General features: G+C 48.0%; 1 protein-coding gene across 1 annotated transcript in view; it reads right to left on the reverse strand.

Annotated features, from left to right (window-relative positions):
• Positions 1 to 10,686: 10,686 nt before the first annotated feature.
• LOC308380243 (forkhead box protein O6-like) overlaps positions 10,687 to 20,291 on the reverse strand; it is a gene marked incomplete at both ends in the record, with an annotated part of 43,573 nt that continues 33,968 nt past the window's right edge. Inside the window, one exon of the mRNA XM_080857523.1 lies at positions 10,687 to 12,465. Coding sequence (XP_080713649.1) covers positions 10,687 to 12,465 — 1,779 coding nt within the window. The remainder of the gene's footprint in view (positions 12,466 to 20,291) is intronic.

Genomic DNA, 20,291 nt, shown 5'->3' on the forward strand with positions numbered 1-20,291 from the left:
ATAATTGTTCTAATTTAATATAATGAAAACTACTGCCCCCTCAAAAATAAAAATTGAGTCTCAGTCTCAGTCAGTGTTTTTTGCTGGGTTCTTCAAAGCTTCAAGGAGACGCTATTTTCAGTGTCTATTTTAAATTGCATTACAAAGAAGTTGTGCTTTACAATCAATTTTTTCCAAAAACCAAACCAGATTTAGATATATCAGATTACATTTTCTATTAATTGACACTGAAGATACAGTGAAGGCTTTGAAGGGTGGCGCTCGCACTCATGCTGTCTGCCACCACAGACAGAAAGTTATATATCTGCTCTAAGTTTAAGGTTGGCTACCCTGTCATTCACACTTCACTAATGTTGTTTTCAGAAATATGGATGAATATACCAGCGGCATGTGATCAGGCCCTTCTAAACCTTCTGAGAAGGGGTGACAATTATGTAAAGCATAATAAAAAATGACATCTGTTGTATAAAACACCAGTTTATTCAAACAGACGAAGTTATGGGGGCTCTAATGCTTTACTTGATAGTGTTGGTTGAAGACGAAAAAGAAGAGGAATCAGTTGTTGCTGGTGCTGGCTAACATGTAAGATGCTTGAGAACCCGAATGTGGACATTTTGGGGGATCATGCTTAGTATTTAACACAAGAAAAAGCAAGGGCGCGAGAATCCTATTTGCAAAGAAGCTAAATGAAATCAGGGCAGGCGATGGCAGACAAAATGGATAAACACTGGTGTGGCTTTACACATATGCAAATCGCTGATTAGGGACAAATGTTTTCAGAGTGACGCCGAAGTTGCCTGTTTTTTGCTGGGCAGGTATTTAAGCCAACCAATCGAAATGCAATTTGTTATTCGATAGCTTTAGCTAAAACATGGCCATGGGCATAGTTACCAACACAATTAATAATTTCCTCCATGACAATGTTGAAACTAAATCTGATTGCTACCAGGATTGTAATTTTAGATTTAGCACCAAAACTAAAAATTATCTTCTACTTGGGCCCAAAAAAGGGGTGAGGAAGTGGTATTTAATTGGTTGCAATTTCTAAACTCACGCTAAATGCATTTAAATCCTACACACTGCGCCTTTAAGGGTTTGTTCTAGCGGAGATGCCTTTCTATCTCAAAAAATGGCAATATATATCAATAATCAATATATATCAATAATCATTGGAAGATATTTTCTGATTATCGATGCCGGACAGGCATTGATCCCAAGCCTATGTCATACCATTGGTACGAGGGGGAGAGAAGTTTTTAGAACATTGGGTTTAATGTGTCTTTCTGAATTCAAGACGTCTGTGTGAGAAAATCTCGTCCAACCTGGTCATCGATTTACACTAATTGTTTCTGTGTGTCATTTTGAAAGCACAAATCTAGCCAATACATGAATCACTGGACAATGAACGAATGTAGAATTAGGTTTGTTCACCATATGTCGTGCTTGAAAGTAAATATAAGATATCCATCCATATCACCATAGATGACATTACCTGTTCTGTGACTAACCACAGATTTTAAAATGCTAACTGTGTTTACAGCTCTTGCTCCGCCTCAATCCTCTCTTGTCTAACCAAGACAATGAAGATGAAAATAGATCCTCTGTCACTGGGTAAAAAGAATATGCACCGTATTTGAAATTGTGTTACATTACAGTAATACATAGGGAAAGGGATTTGGGTCTTAGCTTTCTGCAAAATAAATGTAGTCTTTATCAATACAGAAGAAGTTGAAATGGTTATCGTTAAATCCAAGCACTATTCGTGGGAGCACAGTACTTAAACTGGGACGTATTACGTAAAGTAGAATAATCACTAAAAGATGTAGGGGTTCTGGCAATGGTCAGGGAAGAGGCCCTGGAGCATCCCAGTCAGTATAGATTTATTAGGTTTACACTATGGTATTAGTCTAATGGGGTCCACTATCTCTAGCTATGTCTCTACGTACAGTCAAGCATCAAGCAAGTGTCACAGAGATCTTTATTCTCAAGGTAATATTATTTATTATTATTATTATTATTCTCCTTTTTCAAAATTGATGAAAAGATTCTCCCAGCATTGATGGGGATTCGACGCTAGCAAGCATGCCGGACTTTGCGCTGAAGTCTGAGAGTGGAGTGGCAAGTTCAGCTTCTATCAGCTGCCTCTAATCAGCCGTGTCTTCAGCGGATTCTCCGGGGCTAATCTGACAGCGTGTGCAATCCGAGGCGGCTGAGCCAGTGCACTGGATTGGAGCGTCTGGATTGAGAGTGAGAGCGGACGGGGGCTGACACTGAGAGACAGAGACAGGGAGAGGAAGAGGGGGAGGGGGAGAGGGAGCGAGAGAGAGCAGCCAGTCTCTTCCAGTCGATACAGTAACTAGAGCAGTACTTGTGCCTGTCTGCTAACAAGCTCCCTCCGTGACTCTCTCTTTCATTAAATGTCTCTGTGACTCTCTCTGCCTCTCCCTCTGTGTCCCCTCCTCCCGCTCTCTGCCAGTCTCTAGAGGGCCATTGGTTCCAGGTGACAGACTCACTGAGGGTCAGGGTAGACTGCACACTGGATAATGGACCTCATTTCCACACACACACACACACACACACACACACACACACACACACACACACACACACACACACACACACACAAACACACACACACACACAAACACACACACACACACACACACACACACACACACACACACACACACAATCACACACAATCACACACTCACACACACAGAGCACTTCTACTGCAGGCTTCATTAGCTGTTCTGCTACAGCTCTGGATTCAGGCATTCATTTACCCATTTAATTACCTCTTCATACACACACACACACACACACACACAAACACACACACACACACACACACACACACATACACACACACACACACACACACACACACACACACACACACACACACACTCACAGGAACACATACACGCTTTGACAGACCTAATGCTATACCATCCCATTAAATCCTTCCTATAACCTCCTTACCTCTAAACAAAATGACATGCGTTGGATCACATCAGTCCTACGGAAGAGTCATGGGTGTTGCAGTGCTCTGAGGGCGATATGCGTCAGCTTCAAAATCACTTCAGACTCAGTGGTTTGGGTCAAATCAGATGTGATTCAGGCTCATAGGGTTACATAACAAAGAGCCTTTAGACAGTAGAAACTAATGAGCAAGTTTAATCCGTTTCAATTGAAACAATTCGATAAATCACGGAAATTGTGAGAGAAAAAAATCAATAAATCATGGAAATTAACAATGCTGGGTAGTTGCTCAGTTGAGTGTGCTGTTGCCAGATTTTTGCAATTTTACATTCCTGTGGTGTAACAGCAAAAAAAGATCTATTTCATTTGAACTCAACGTTATTTATTTATATAGTTCCATGAGTGCAGTGAGTATTATCTCAAGGACTGAACTCTAAGAGCAAGCGCCAGTGGCATAAGAAACCTTTGAACCCTTGGGCAGAACCCAGGGTAAAAAGGGCGCCATTTGTTCCCTTAGCCGACCCTAGAGAGACGGGGAAAGGTAAAGACAGAGAGAAAAAGAGGGGAAGAGAAGAAAGATTTAAAGACATTGATTATTATTCATCAAATGTTTTTATAGCAAATTCATCTATAGATGCCATAGATTCAACAGTGTCAGTAGAAGGAATCTTGTGGTAGACTCTGCTCATTGTTAGGATTGTGTCATTTACAAGGTTCATGAAGTAATGACTGTTGCACATTATTACAGGTTGAACAAGGTTCAACAGCTCAATGGTTGTTCAATCTCATAATTTCAGAAAGGCAACCAGACTCATGATGAGATTGATTCAGCTGCTAGAGAAAGAGAGAGAGCGATAGAGAGAGTTCAGGTGAGGGATGCATAGTTGAACTAGAGATGAATAGATAGATATATACTGTAGATAGACTGATAAATAGACATACAGACAGACAGACAGACAGACAGACAGACAGACAGACAGACAGACAGACAGACAGATAGATAGATAGATAGATAGATAGATAGATAGATAGATAGATAGATAGATAGATAGATAGATAGATAGATAGATAGATAGATAGATAGATAGATAGATAGACAGATAGACTGATAGACATGTCATGGATAGAAGCTTCGCAGGGTTTTTAAACTGATTGCTAAACTAAGAGTTTAATCAAAGCTTCATCAGATGAAGCATTGGGAAGCATGTATATGCTGCAGTATCTTTGTATGTATCTCTCATCCATCCAGCAATCTATCCATGACATGTCCATCAGTCTATATATCTGTCTATCTGTCTGTCTGTCTGTCTGTCTGTCTGTCTGTCTGTCTGTCTGTCTGTCTGTCTGTCTGTCTGTCTGTCTGTCTGTCTGTCTGTCTGTGCATCAGTCTATCTACAGTATATATCTATCTATTCATTTCTCGTTCAACTATGGATTCCTCACCTCGCTCTTTCTCTTTCTCTTTCTCTAGCAGCTGAATCAATCTCATCATGACCTCTTTGAATGACTGAGGGGAGTCGAGAAGTGTCATTGACTGTCTCCAAACCACTGAGAGATCCACAGAGAGCAGATTAAGTCCTGATCATCATTAGCAGGGTCTCACTCCTGTGTGGTGTGTGTGTGAGGGGGGGGGTGTCACTGAGAGAAGGGGGACGAAAGGGTGGGGTGGGGTGTGTGGGGTTGGTGGCAGGATTGAGGGGGAGATGGAGGTGCTACCATGAGGTGTGTGTGTGTGTGTGTGTGTGTGTGTGCAGGTGGCACACTGCTGAAGACGAGACTTATCTCCTGTGATAAGCCTTGACATTCTCCAGCTCTCGCCATTAGCCACACTCACTAATTACTCTTTAGTATCAGGAGTAATTAAAGGCGCCGATCGCTCTGTTTTGCATTAGCGAGGCTCCCGCGCCACAGAGGGAGAGGCATGGCCTGATGCTAAATTAGGGCCGAAGGGTAGAGTTGGAGGGAGGGAGGGAGGAAAAGAAAAAGGGGTAGAGAGGGAGGAGAGAAAGTGTGAAGAAAGAAATGAAGGATGTGGGGAGGGGGTGTGTAACAGTGTGTATGCACTGGGAAGAGAGTGTGAACGCGAGATCTAAATGAAGTGGTGATGGTTGCGTCGTTGTCTGTCACGTACACACACACACACAAACACACGACCAGCTCAGCCCTGCTCTGGGGGGTGGGGGGATAACACCTTAAATGAAAGCCAATGAATAAATGAGAAACTTAAACACAATTTCACACAAGTAATATTTTACACAATTAATGTGAGTAATATTTCAGCTGGACGTAAAGCATATGACTGATTGATACATCATTACTGTATGAAATTAAAGCGGTTGGTAAATCATAGTTTCCCTGGTGACAGTAATTTCAGTACTACTTTCAAATGCCATTAATAACATTTCCAGTCATGAGCATAGGTGCTTAAATCACCCTTCTGAGCTCTATCAGGGCTGGTTCTGTCAGATGGTTCTGTCAGATTATTGTTGCCTGTTCAGTGTAAACTTGGATTACTGTATATGAGAACATATTTTCACTGAGTTAATTTGTGTTTGGTTCTGCCAGACTAGAGGTCTGAAAATGTCAACACGGTAAGACATTATTTATCTGTGGGTCCAGACATGAGCACACCTACCTGGTGGTTATTTCAGACATACCACACCTGTGGTGGCAATGTTGTGCAGGAATCAGTAAAAGTAATTATCAGCGGCTGAAAGATTTTGATGACATTAATGGTAGTATGCATCATGTACTGTATATACTGTACCATGTAATGTCTGTTTGTATTGTGTACATTTACCACATGTGTGCTAGCATGCTCATCCTGGTACGTGTATAAATTAATCTGCTTGTCTCCCCTCCCCTTCTTCCACAAGCACCTTCTCAACCCAGCTGGCTCCAAGCCGAAGTTCTGCTCAATGTTCCTTCCCGTTAACGGGGAGTTTCTTCTTGCCCCTGTCGCCACTGTGCTTGCTCTAGGAGGGTTCAGGCCCTTGGCACTCTAAAGCGCCATGAGACAATTTTATTGTTTTGAAATAAAACAAGACAATTTAATTAAATGGTTTCCCTGATGACAGAGTAACTTTTAAATGTAAGCAGAGCTCAATGTCTACCAATAACACATTCAAATAACTGTTTTCTGTAAACATTACTCGTGTTACAGTACATCCAGCTGGGCCTTCATGACTGGATTATGTGAGATGTTATACTTCTATATGTTATACAATACTTCATATCAGATCTTCAAACTCATTAGTGCTCGTTAGTTGAGCTGTTAAATTCTGTGTTTTCATGTGTCGTGTGCGTGTAGCGTCATGTTCACTTGTGTCTCTCCAGAGAGACTCCTCTATAAGCTTTATTAGTGCAGCAAATTTGACTGTTCTGATAAAAAGAGAGGAAAAAACCCATCAGACTCAATCTGCATGCGTCTGTTGATTTCCCTCTTCCTCCTCCTCCTCATCCTGTGCTGTTGTCAGTGGGGGGGTGAGTGCGGAGGCTATGATGTGGGCTGATTATGGCTTTGCAGTGCGTGTTGATGAGGGAGTGCCGGCAGCTCTGCTCCCCTCAGGCAAAGCACCTGCACTGGGGGAAAGGGGCTGGACACTCCGCCCCCCTTTCCCTGCGTGCACCACACGGCCTGCTGGTAGAGTCCGGGAACCAGCCCGGCAACAATCTCCCGAGGTGCGGCTCCGTGGTGTTGCCATCGCGAATCCCACGACTCTCTCTCTCTCTCTCTCTCTCTCCTACTCCCTCAATGACTCACTCGCTTTCCCTTTGTCCCATGTTCTCTCATTTCGTCTCCTCTGTTAGTTACAATTTTGAAAGTTTCACAGCCAGGTCTCTGTTACAGACATCGCTGCTGTCACCGACGATCACAATGCCGAGCTTTAATTATTAATTGTGTTGTGTCAGGGGAACAGAGGATACCAGATAATCACCACAGTTTGCCACAATTCACCTCAGTGCCCCTTACTCTTCATTTCGTCTATAAATAATCTCTCTCCTCTCTCCTCCCTCTGTCTTTCTCTCTCCTCTTCTTCCTCCCTCTCTCTCTCTCTAGTTTCTCACTAGCAAGTCTTCCAGAGAGGAGTCGATGAAAAGAGCACATCTCTGAGAGAGGCGGAGGAAGAGAGACGGAGAGAGAGAGAGAGGGAGGGAGAGGAGGGGAGCAGATCTCCCCAGAGGCCTTGCAGTATGGCTGCTGTGTGGAGAGACACACACTCTTCCCCTGTGAAAGCGCCTCAGATGGGACTGTGACAGCTGTGACCAACCTACAGCTTCAGAGGCGATAACAAGCCTTATTAGACACAGAGCGCCCCACCCCCACCGAGTGTGTGTGCAGCCACTCTCTGACAGGCGTGCACACACACACGTACACAAATACACACACACACACACACACACACACACACACACACACACACACATACATACATACACACGCACACTCACACAAACACATTTGCATACACACACACATACATACTCACAAACACATTGACACACACACACATAACAATGCTCCGTAGATAATTTGAGATTGCGGAGGAAAAGGTGTAATGACACTTCATATGCACCCCATCCAATACAATCACACACACAAATACACACATATCCACACCTACCCTCACACAACACACACACAAGTATACATGGATGTTAGAAACCCCATTATGCAACCCCCTCATATTATAACTCATGGTAAGACACACACACACAACACACACATTCACACACACACACACACACACACACGCACACAAAAGTACACACACATAGTTCTCAGACTCACATATTCCTAGAACTCAAACAAGAACAATGAATATTTTAACATTTCATTTATTTAACAGTCACCAGATGATGAGATACATTCTCTTAAAAAAGAAATGAACAATGAAATCAATATTCTTTCAGTTCAAAACTATAATACAATATTCTCAGTATATAGATATTTGTACAAAATTAAGTCATTGAAACCATACAGGAACTGTGATCCAATAGCCAATGAGAAATGGGAAGAGGAGGAGCAGGTCAGATCAGCTAGCCAATGAAAAGGAGTGCAGACTGAGGAAGTTACATCACAGAGGCTTGCTACCACACCCACAAGGTCAGATATCCACCCCCTTTAGCATAAACTTCATATATAGTATTCTGTCTTTATATATTATGTAGCATATAGATTTTCTGTTTCTGACACCAGACAAGCCCTGTGCACTAGTCATGGAGGTAAAGATTCAAATGGGGGTCAAACAGAAGGGAGGTGTTTGAGTGAGAGAGAAAAAGAGAGAGAGAGAGAGGGAGAGAGGACAAAAGGACAGGTTGAGAGACAGAGGTGGGGGGGTGTTAGGTGTTGTGTGTGATTGAGAGAAAATGAGGAAAGGAGAGAGAGATGAGGAAGCAGAGAGAAGAGCGAAAGAGAAAGGGGCAGAGAGGAGGGGAAGGTAGGGGGGTGGGGGAGCTGTGGTCAGACCTTCTGCCGTGAGGGTAATGTGCTCCATCTCTCTTATGTCACGGAGCATGTCCACATGTGATCAGGCCAGGAACCACACAGGGAGCAGGGGCATGAGTGTGGTAGCGCAGAGAGCGCAGAGTACCCTCACACACACACACAAACACACGCACACGCACACACACACACACACACACACACACACACACACACACACACACGCACACATCCCCATACCTCTATGCTACTCGTGTGTACTGTATTTCCACATTTCATAACATTACACTGAACGACAAGAAGAACGACACATCCAAAGAAAGACACAAGGGAATGGTCGAGACTAAAGGACTTCAACAGCAATCAGGCTGATTTGATTTCTCCTTTGGGGCTTGAACATGAAATGAAAACCCTTGAGGACATACGATAACGTGTGGTTGAGCCAACAGCACCAAACTAGAGAGGCTTTTCTAGAACAGTACAGAATAGAACAAATATCATGATCTCATATTACACCATATACCTCACCCAGGCCAGGAGAATGTTGTCTCTCAACGTAAGAAAAACAACAAGACAGGAAACAAAGAAACAAAAAAACATAAATTCCCTCTCTAGCGTAGCCATTTATGAGTGTGTGTGTGTGTGTGTGTGTGTGAGAGAGTGTGTGGTTGTTGGGGGGGGTGGGGAGGTGGGGTTGGGGGGTAGGTGACTGGTGATTGCACTGTGCCCTTTACAGGAGGACACACAATAGTTGTCCTCTCTCCTCTGGAATGATAGTCTGTTAATCACTGTACAGCACAGTATGTCAATGGGAGCAAGGAGTGTGTTTGTGTGTGTGTTTGTGTGTGTGTGTGTGTGTGTGTGTGTGTGTGTGTGTGTGTGTGTGTGTGTGTGTGTGTGCGTGTGTGTGTGTGTGTGTGTGTGTGTGTGTGTGTGTGTGAGAGAGACAGAGAGATAGAAGGGACAGGAGGGATGGTGCTTGTTGTGGAGGCCATATTAAATCTGCACCGATGACACATGGCGGCAGCATCACTTTGAAGATTAAAAACTAGACACCGAATTTCAATCAAGCCTTGCTAATGGGCCAATGAGAGATGATGTGTGGGAGCGTGCCCACTAAGGGGGATGGGTACAATAGCAGGAGAAAGCAGAGAGGAGGACCTGAGTGAAGCCCTCACTGATGCTGCCAACCTTCTGCTCAGTGCAGTGGCTAGATGACAACACAGTTTTAACCTCTGTGCTCCTCCATGTGTCTGTATGTCAGATGCATGCTGACCAACCCATGACCTGATTCATTGGCTTATTAGTAAAGAAGTAACATGTGTTTTGAATGTGAGATTTTTGCATATTGCCAGATGTAATGGTAGTGGCTTGGGGTGGGGCTGCAAGGATTTAATCAGTGAAATCAAGAGACGCCATTTTCTTTTTTACTTTTGTTGGACCTTTACCTTGGTTGACTGTATAGCACTATCCTGAAGCTGAAGCTCTTAAAAAGTAACCTAACTCAGCCGACTTCACAAACAAAAAAACAAATCACAAACAAAACGACTCAAAAAGCGTCTTCCCTCTTCTTCCCCAACAGGCAGAAGTTGCCCAAGCAGAGGATTACACCTCAACATCTAGAGCTCCCAACCCACCCTCCTACACATACACATACACACACACACACACACACACACACACACATACAAGTGTGTGTGTGCACCCCAGGAGTCAGCAAGCACACGGTGCGCCGGCGCAAGTGTGAGATATGGATTTGTTCTTCGCAGATCAAAGTGCTGGCAAGTTCAGACTTTCTATTTTTGTTTGTTCTTCGAGTGGAGAAGAGACCAAGGCAAAAGTTGGCCGACGCGGTTTGAGATTGTCATCACAGCTGGGGCGAACGAGATGAAGCAGAGCAGGAGACCGAGAGGCGGACGAAGCAGGGAACGGGGGCAAGTCCAAACGGGGGTACACTTTTCACCACGACACAGTGGGATGACCAGGACGTGAACTTGGCTAGTCTTTGTGTCTCAACACTCCACCCCTACCCCATCCTCCAGCCACTCCTTGCTCCTTCAGTCTGTCCTCGACTTGCCTTTTCTCCCCTTAAAAAAAGGAACAGCACAAGCGGAAGCACAATGCATTGGCTCTAACTGTGGAGAGGGGGCGTGGGCGTGGATGTGGGGACCTCTCTGAAGCCCATGGGATGACAGGCTCAGCGCTCTTGGCAGGAGCTGAGGGGTCTCGGGAAGGTCCCACCCCCGCCAACCCCCTCAGCCGGGCACCCAGCTCTGGTTGCTGTGGTTCTGCTGAGGCCCCCCGAGGCCCCCCATCCCCATGGTAACGCCCATCCCCATGGTGACGCTCATACCCATGCCCATGCCCATGCCCATGCCGATACCCACCCCCTGCGCCAGTGTACAGTCAAAATTGAAGTCGATCTCCTCAGACGAGTCCATGATGTCCTGCAGCAGAATTGACTCCACGTCACAGTCCAGGCTGCCGTGGAAGATGTCCAGGTCCAGGTCGGCCGGCAAGCGGTCCTGGGGATGAGCGTGGTGAGCCGGGAGGTGGGGGTGGTGGTGGTAGCCATGGAAGCTTCCACCTCCCCCACCAGTTCCACCGCCTCCCCCGATCCCTTGCGTGTGATGGTACGGTCCGTCGGCCATGTGGCTGTGGTGGTAGGGGTTGCTGTGGTGACGTGGGTAAGGGTGGGGGGTGGTGGCCAGGTGACAGGCGTCCTGCGGGACGCCCTGGACGTTGGCGGGGTTGGGGGGCAGAGTTGTGGAGGCGGGTAAGTGCGCGTGGGCAGGGGGGCTGTACATGTAGGGGGCTTTGGGGTTGTGGCTGTAAGGCTGGAGGTGAGTACCGCCAGCGCCCCCTGCAGGCCTGGCTCTGTGCGTCTGACTGTGGCTCAGGACTTGGCTGTGTGGCGAGTGGTGGTTGTGGGGAGCCGAGCTGCCGCTGCCGGGCGTGTGCTGGCCGGCGGCGCTGTGCCCATGTGTGCCGTTGTGTGTGTGTGTGGGGTTGTGGGGATGTGTGCCGTTGAGGTTGTGGTGGACGACGGTATGACTGTGGTGATGGTGACTGGTGGGACCCACACCGTTAGCCGGGGGTGTGACCATCATGGGGTGGCCCTCTCTCTCCTGCCCCAGCAACATATCCTTTGCACAGTACTGCGGCGCCGAGCTGAGCAGACTCTGGAGAGCGTTGGTGCCAGAGTAGACCTGGAGGCTCTCTGGGAAACTAGCCGGCTTGTTTTCCTGGATGGTCTGCATGGGGGAGTGGTGCCGGAGCATTCCCCCCCCGGCCTGGCTGTAGACAGGGCTGCAGCAGGGTCCCTGGCCCTTTACCACGGAGCTGTAGTGGTACCCTGGGTGCTTGTGTCGGCTGGGATGGTGCTGCTGCTGCTGCTGCTGCTGCTGCTGCTGCTGGAGGTGAGTGTGGTGGTAGCCCTCCTCAAGGCTGATGGCACCAGTCAGATCAGCCAGCTGAGGGAGCTCGAGGCTGGGGCAGTGAGGGTTGGTGGAGCCCATGGCTGGGGAGCGGGCAGTGGCAGCGGTGGGGCTTGGGTAGAGGTGCGGAGAGGTAGAGCAGGACAGCCGTCCGTCCTCTGGCTCCTCCAGCTCCCCCTCGGCCAGGATGGGTGACAGGCGGCCGCTCAGCGTGGAGCCGGAAGAGCTGGCCCGCGAGTGGAGCTCCGTCCACGAGTCAAACTCCTCCATTGCTCCGCCGACCCCCGACACTGCGGGCGGAGGCCCCGTCGGGGAACCGCCTTGCTCGGGAGAGCCACGTAAGCTGACCCGGTTCACTGGACCCAGACCTGAGCCTGGCCCCTGGCCCGGTCGACCCAGCAACTTCTGCTTGCGGCTGACACGGCCTTTGCTCTTCAGGTACTTGGTGCTGTTGTCCATGGAGACGGCGCGTCGTCGAGGGGACTTGCCGCATTTGGTCCCATCTGGGTTCAGCATCCACCAGGAGCTCTTGCCTGTCCCCTCGTTCTGCACGCGTATAAAGCGGGTGTGCAGCGACAAGTTGTGCCGGATCGAGTTCTGCAAACACACACAAAAAACAAAAGGAAAACTAAGTTAGTTTGGTCACTGAGCATAATCTGCCAGTGGAGTTCATAAGTAAGTTTATTTATATAGCACTTTTCATAAGGAATGCTGCTCAAAGTGCTTTACATCACAACAACAAATAAGAATAAATTAATTTAATAAATAGACCACACAATAATAAACATTGACACAATCCAAAGGGCAGGAAAGATCATATAAACTAAACAAGAAAACAAAGCATAATCTGGCTCACAACAGCATCAGTATCTTCCCCTCAATCCCTCCTGCATGAAATCCTTCTGAGCACCTTCAGTAATGGTGTTTGATACTGAGCCCTCAGTGCCTTTGACGCCTGAGCAAAAGCCTCGTCAGGATGCGACTGCAAACCCACTCTGACAGCCGTCTCCCATGGGCAAGGAGCGGGACAAGCACTCGAGGGGCTGGGCTGTGTGGACGCGCGAGTTAAGCGAGACAAACAAACCCTTTGATTATGTATGGCCATAAAAGAAGAGAGAGGTGATGGACAAAAGAGGCGCACGTCAATGCTGAGTTGGGGGGGGGAAAACACATCTGGTATGCAATCTGATAGTTATGACTTTTAGCATCCAATGACAGAAAAGCCTATTAACCGTGATGCCTCTTTAGATGGATCAGAGCCATGTCGTGTGTAAGAACATCAGTAGCATTAACAAACAGATATTCAAGCTGATGGTCTGCTTAAAAAAAAAAAAGGTTTTCAGTGAAAAAAATCATGGATGGTATCCAAGCCCTGAATTCTACACTGTCTGATCCTGCCAGGCATTGTCTTATCAAATGTCTCGGGATGCGAATGAACCACGCAGCAGAAAAAGTAAGAAACCGTAAACCGTGACCATCCAGCTGCCTGGCCTTTTATCGAGCCTTCAAAATGATAATGTTTTGAGTGGTTGGCGGCCTGATATGGTATCCCACCCCCCACCCCGACCCTCACCCTCCACCTCGACCCTCCTGAGATGCAGATTGAGGAATTCCCTTCTCCTCACCCCCCACCCCCACCCAGCCTGTGCCCTCCTAATGGTGTCGATGTTGGCTAATCTCGGGTCGTGCGGCGCGCTCGGCTGCAGTCGTCCTTTGAAGTCAGTGCCATGCTGGCTCCGTGCCAGCCCTCCTCCACTGGCTGGGGTGCGGAACGAACGAATATATCAAAATGTTTGAGCTGGAAGAGGGGCTGGGGTGAGGTGAGGGGATAACAGTCACGGATGGGTCTGTGCTTCGCCTGCGCCTCTGTCTCTCTCTCTCTCTCTCTCTCTCTCCTCCACTATCTCTGCCTCCCTCAGACATCTTCTTGCCCCCGTGAGGGCTGGCTGCTGTGTTCTGATTCAAGAGCATCTCCATGGCTGGCGTCTCTTATTACCTGTACTGCTGGAGAGCTTAGCGAGTGATTTAGCAATGGAGGCAGCACCTCCGTTGTGAAATTCTTAGGTGTGGAGAAACAGATGTTTCTAATCATGGTTCAAAGACTTAGCACATCCTCTCTCTCTATCTCTCTTTTTCTCACTCCCTCCTTCTCTTTCTCTAACTCACTCCCATCATTCCCTCTTTTTCCTCCTAGCCCCTTGCAATCTCTCCAGCTCGCTCTACCAGTACCGGTGCTGAGATGATGCGTAACCATGGCAACAGGGTAAACGTGAGCAGTGAGCAGAGGGAAAGAAAAATAATAATAAAATGAGTTGCATAGGGAAATACAATTTGTGTGTATTTGCTATGTGTGCGCCTGAGATTCTCTGAGTGTCTAGCTGGCGTCCTTTTACGAAGCGGAACTCTCCCAGCATCCCTTTCATCTTGTCCTTCTCGAGCTGAGATGCCGTCTACATGCCACACCTCCCTGCGGTTTGACTGACAGCAAGTCGTCCTGCTGCTCTCAGAACCTATCACTGTGCAAATCAGATGAGCTAATTAACCAGCACTGATTTCATACCGCGTTAAACGTCTGTCAACAGCCCCAGCGCAAAGCCCACAGCATCTCCGGCATACAGCTCGGTGGAGCATGTGGGCTTCGCCATAGCAACATGTGAAGCCGTAATGATTTAAGAGGCAGAGCCAGGGAAGGTTAAAACTGCTCCCAGACACTCTCTATCCCCCTGAGTCCACCTGTTAGAGATTTGGGGGATTTGCGGGATCGGCTCCATGGGTTTGTGATGATATCAGGCCAGACACGGCTAACTATGGCACAGGTGAGGCCCTCTTCAGACAAGGCTCTGGGAGTTCTTGGAATCTCTGGAACATCAGATCAGAGCCAGATCTATTTTCCAAAGTCACATTACATCTCAGATGGCTTTTGTCCTGTCATTTGCATTAAAAACTGTCCTGGTTGGTTATCATCTTAAATCCTTGTTCTAGCGTGTATGTATGTCTCACTGTGTGTGTGTGTGTGTGTGTGCATTTATGTCAATGAGTGTGTGTGTGTGTGTGTGTGTGTGTGTGTGTGTGTGTGTGTGTGTGTGTGTGTGTGTGTGTGTGTGTGTGTGTGTGTGTTGGTGTGTTGGTGTGTGTGTGTGTGTGTGTATTTATGCCTATGCATGTGTGTGTGTGTGTGTATTTATGTCTATGCTTGTGTGTGTGTGTGTGTGTGTGTGTGTGTGTGTGTGTGTGTGTGTGTGTATGTGTGGGTGTGTGTACAGGTTTGTGTACGTGTATGTGTATGTGGTCCCTCTACCTCATCCTTGCTGTGGCTGAGAGTGTGACACAGGGGCAGTGAAGTCTAGCCATGCCCCGTAACACCCCCCAGAAACTGACAATCACAGCTAATCCCTGCACACTGAGTAATCCCACACAATCCCAGGCTAATCCCAGTTGATTCAGGGCCACTCCCAGCTGGGCGGCTCCCACCCTACACAAAGCCTGAATGTGTGTGTGTTTGTGTGTGTGTGTGTGTGTGTGTGTGTGTGTGTGTGTGTTTGTCTGTGTACGTGCACATCGATGTGCAAGCCCTTTTACATCCGTATGCCCATATACACACGTATGAGCACATATACATCTGTTCCACATGACCTCCTTCTTGTTCCACTCTTGTGAAGGGGGTCAGCCTCTCCCGTCCTGTACATTATCATCTGCACAGCCTAGCGTATTCCACATCGCTTTAGCACATCACACACACGTAATCCACAAGGAATAGGTAGATAGGCTCACATCAGCCATTGACCTTTTCAGGAGCAGAGTGGCAGAGCTCTGCTGTGGGGTGGGGGGGTGGGGGGGTTACGGACCCTCCCGGACCCCCAGGGAGAGGCTTTAGGCCTGGCTAACGAGCAGCGACGTTGCCTGGTCGTATTAGAAAGTCATACGGGGCCCACGTCAAAAGGCCGCAATGTCAGAGGCGTGCATGTACACACACACACGGATAGATACACGCAGATAGACACACACACACACACACACACACACACACACACACACACACACACAGACTGCTTTTGTTCACACACACACTGCATGTATACACACATACACACTCTGATCCATGCACACACACACACACACACACACACACACACACACACACACACACACACACACACACACACACACACACACGCACACACACACAGAGAGAAACACACACACAAACACCTACATAAGCACATACACAGAGTCATCCATTCTCCACTCTAAATCACAGACTCAACCACAGACACATTGACTGAAGCCCAGGCACTAATTAGCCTACGTGGAGTCCTAACAGGGTGATCAATCAGGCCTCCACTTCATCTGAGTGACACCCAGTACAGGTAGGGGGGGAGAGACACAGGGCCAATACAGGAGACCCATCTGTTCCCATTCAGCTGTGAGGGGGAGAGGACTCTCACATTCTCATTCTCACAAGCCTCATCCTCTGGCCAACCCTCACAGCCGGAGTTTACCTCAGTCAACCGCCCCACCCTCCTGTCTCCCCCTCTCCTTACCCCCCGACCTAAGTGTCTCTCATCTCCCTCTCCCTCTTGTCCTCCAGAAGAAGAGCTTAGTCTGCTCCTTTCTTTTTTTGTTCTCTCTCTCCATGTGTTTATTTATCTTTTTTACTTTCACCAAAAGAGTGCCCCTTCCATTCAAATCCATTCCCACTCAATGCCATTCACCCACTATTTATTATTTATGGGTATGGTTGAAGTGAAAAGCAGTGGCACCTCACATAAGCACACACACATACACACACACACACACACGTTATCTGGGTACCCTACCTCAAAATCAACCACAGAGGGGCCAAGTAGGCAGTGAAACTTGTCTGTGGGAATGTGTGTGTATGAGTGTGTGTGTGTGTGTGTGTGTGTGTGTGTGTGTATGTGACAGGGAGAGAGGCAGAGTGAGAGAGCGGTAGAGAAGGGGGTATTGTCACCAGGCATTGTGACTCTGCTCTGGGCTTCTCTCGTCTCCATCTGCCTGCCAGACACAATCTGGTGACCAGTGCCCAGCACCCCTGCCTCAGCCCTGGCATAGTGCCAGCTACACACACACACACACACACACACACACACACACACTCACACACACACTCACACATACACACACACATACTCAAACGCACACACACACACACACACACACACACACAAACACACACACACGAACACACACACACGCACACGCTCACACACACACACACACACACACACACACACACACACACACAACACTCACTGACTGGCAGACTCGCAGACTGGATGCTTGACGCTGAAGTCTGGACTGAGGTGACCCAGAAGGCATTGGCCTACTGGGACAGACTGGATCGCTGGCATGTACAGATAGACTGGCATTAGCACCCGGTTGAGGGAGGGGGTTGGGGGTGAAGAACTGGGCTGGGAACTGAGGGGTATGTGGGGCCCAGTGTGAGAATGTATGGAGACATATAATGGGGGGCACTCTTAGATTGGGGTCCCATAAAAGCAGACCCCCCCCACTTTACCCACTTAAGGGGCCCCACCACAGAAACAGGACAAACTATTTAGTCATACACACATACATACACACTCACATATACGCACATGCCCCCTCCCCACACACTCACACATTGCAAAGATGAAGAAGAAGAGACAAGAAGATTCACACACAACCACACACACACACACACACACACACACACACACACACACACACACACACACACACACACCCCTCCCTAAGCCTATTGCCCTTCAAAAGAGAAAAGAAAAGAAAAAATGCACATAACTCCAAGCTCACAAAAGGTGGATGCCACGCTCTCCTAACGGCAAAGCCTTCCTCTGCCCCTATCCCTTCTTGAACCAGACAGCCATTCACCAAAACCCATTTCAGTCCGCCATCAGACCCTGGACGTCATCAGAGCCAGCGTGTCTATTTGTAGCATGCATTAATTTGATGAGCTCAAAGTGGGGAAGGGGGAAGGGCAGGAGAAGGAGGCAGAGATAGAGGAGATGAGGAGTTGTGCTAACCGCATTTATTCCCAAAATGCTGTTTTTTTTTCTCTCTCCTCCTTGTGTGTTTGTGTGTGAAAGGGAGGCAGAGTGGAGTAGGGTGGTGAGGGTTGGTGGTGATGGTGGGGGGTGGGGCAAACTTGATGCGGAGGGTTTTGTTGGGAGTGGGAATGAGTTTTGTCAGCTAAGCCTGTCTCCAGGCTATTGATGGAAATTAGCGGCGGATAAATATTCGCTTCCTGTGATTGATGTCACGGCTGTGCTTGTCCCTTTGAAGGGAAATAAAGAAGTCAGAAGCACTTGGAATAATAATGGAGATGGCGGGGGGTAGGGGAAATGTGTTTGTGTGTGTGTGTGTTTGTGCGTGTGTGTATGTGTGTGTGCAGGTTGGTGGATGTGTGTGAGTGTGTGTGTGGTGGTGGGGGGGGGGGGGTCAAAAGCGAATCAGAGCTCTCAAGACTTTGGATGCAGCTAGCAGCTAACTGTATGAAGAAACCACACAGAGAAGTCTCATTCTTAAAGAACAATGGTCTGCATACAACACATAGGTATAGATAGACCAGGGCCGTCCATACAACATTCACTGAAATCTATCACTGTATGTGAAAACGTCACTTTGAGCAGGGCTGCTGAATGAAGAACAAAAGTACTGCTTTAGGCTCTGACCTGAATTAATCCCCTGTCACTGTTATTTAAACGTGGAGACTGGATCGTTATCCAATCACAATGGGCAAACATATACATACAGCATGCCTTTTCAGAATTCTAGGAATACCATTTTATATTCCTTTTCTTCACAATTTGTATAGCATTCACATAGAAGGAGCTACGTGCATTGCATTTAGACCGCAGCAAGAACCACTGTATGAATTCCCTATTAGCTGACAGCTGGATTTGACTGCATATTGATCACAACCTTGCCTATAGTTGTTTTTTTTAACGTCTTTTTTTATGCGCATACTTTTTATTAACACAATCTTGCAAATCTGCTTCGCTAGTGTTTTAACTTATTTTTGTACAGATTTTTAGTTAATGTTTATAATTCTATATTGATGCTTCTTTTTGCTGCCCCCGCTTTGTATCATTTGTGGTAAACTGTCTGTCTTGGCCCCCCTTAGTTACTGAACATGTTTGTGCCTCACAACCAAGACAAATTCCTTGTATGTTAGTATGTGTACTTGGCAAAAAAAAATACATTTGATTCGGTACAGAAGGGGTATTGTTTACGCAACAAGGACCCATTTCCATGGCAGCTATTAGTGGGACGTGCTGCTAAGGCCTGGTGATGTGGAGTCTGTTAGAGGTGACACTGAACCCGAGCCGTTGACCTTCTCCTTAACCCCTTAATCACAGAGGAGAGAGCCTCTGTCGGTAGCCACGCTTACTGGAGTGTGAGAAGATTGGCAGAACAGGGAAAGAGAGTGAGAGAGAGAGAGAGAGAGAGAGAGAGAGAGAGAGAGAGAGAGAGAGAGAGACGGTGAGAGAGTGAACACACAGATGAATTTTGTCATGCCAATAAAGCATCATTAAACTTTAATTCAATCCACGTCTAATTGAATTCAACAGTAGACTGAACCGAGGGGGACGAGGGACAAACAGAACGGTGACAAATCCCTTGAAAGAGACAGGTTTCTGGAGTGAACAAGAAAACAGAGAAGAGCGAAGGGGACAGGGGGTATGAATACATCCGCCAAAAAACAGAACGCTGCCCGCTTCCGCAATCCACAGCCCACCACACACACCCACACACACACACAGCCCGTGCCGACCCCTGGCAAGGCGGAGGTTGGCGTGGCGATCCCTGCCGTCTGTTGCGCCTGGCGGAGGCCCGTGTCTCGGCGCAGGGGCTGCTGGGAGGCTGGGCGTGCCAGGGGACAGCGTGGGCATGGAGGAGCAGGCAGGCAGCTATAAATAGCGCCAACAGATTAGCATGGCATCTGAGGGCCGCATAGGGGATCGGAAAATCCTCCGCACCACGCTGCGCCGCGCCATACGCTCCCGTGCCAGCGCCCGCCAACGTCCCTCACCAGCCCTGCCAGCTCTGCCCCCGCCTGACAAGTAGAGGCGTGCCCGGTGAGCGCCAGGCTTCAGGCATCCCCTGCTTGCCGTCGTCACGCCGCAGACACAGGAGCCGCTGGGGTTTTGGAGGACCTCGGCGACAGGGAGATGAGATGAGTCATGCAGGTGGCACGGGAGAGGATTTTCCGTTGCCGTGACGACAAGACACCCTACCCTGTAGCACACCTACGACCCCCCCAAGCCTCCCATCACCACCACTCCCCTGCCCCCCCCCTCTCACCCCACTGAAGGCCTGAAGCTTTCACACCTCCACCCCCAAGGGATGGATTCACACAACAGGTGCCTGGATAAATCACCTGTGGGAGTTGCTGTTTGCTT

Source organism: Sprattus sprattus (assembly GCF_963457725.1).
Source record: "Sprattus sprattus genome assembly, chromosome: 19".
In the NCBI taxonomy this organism is placed as follows: domain Eukaryota; kingdom Metazoa; phylum Chordata; class Actinopteri; order Clupeiformes; family Clupeidae; genus Sprattus; species Sprattus sprattus.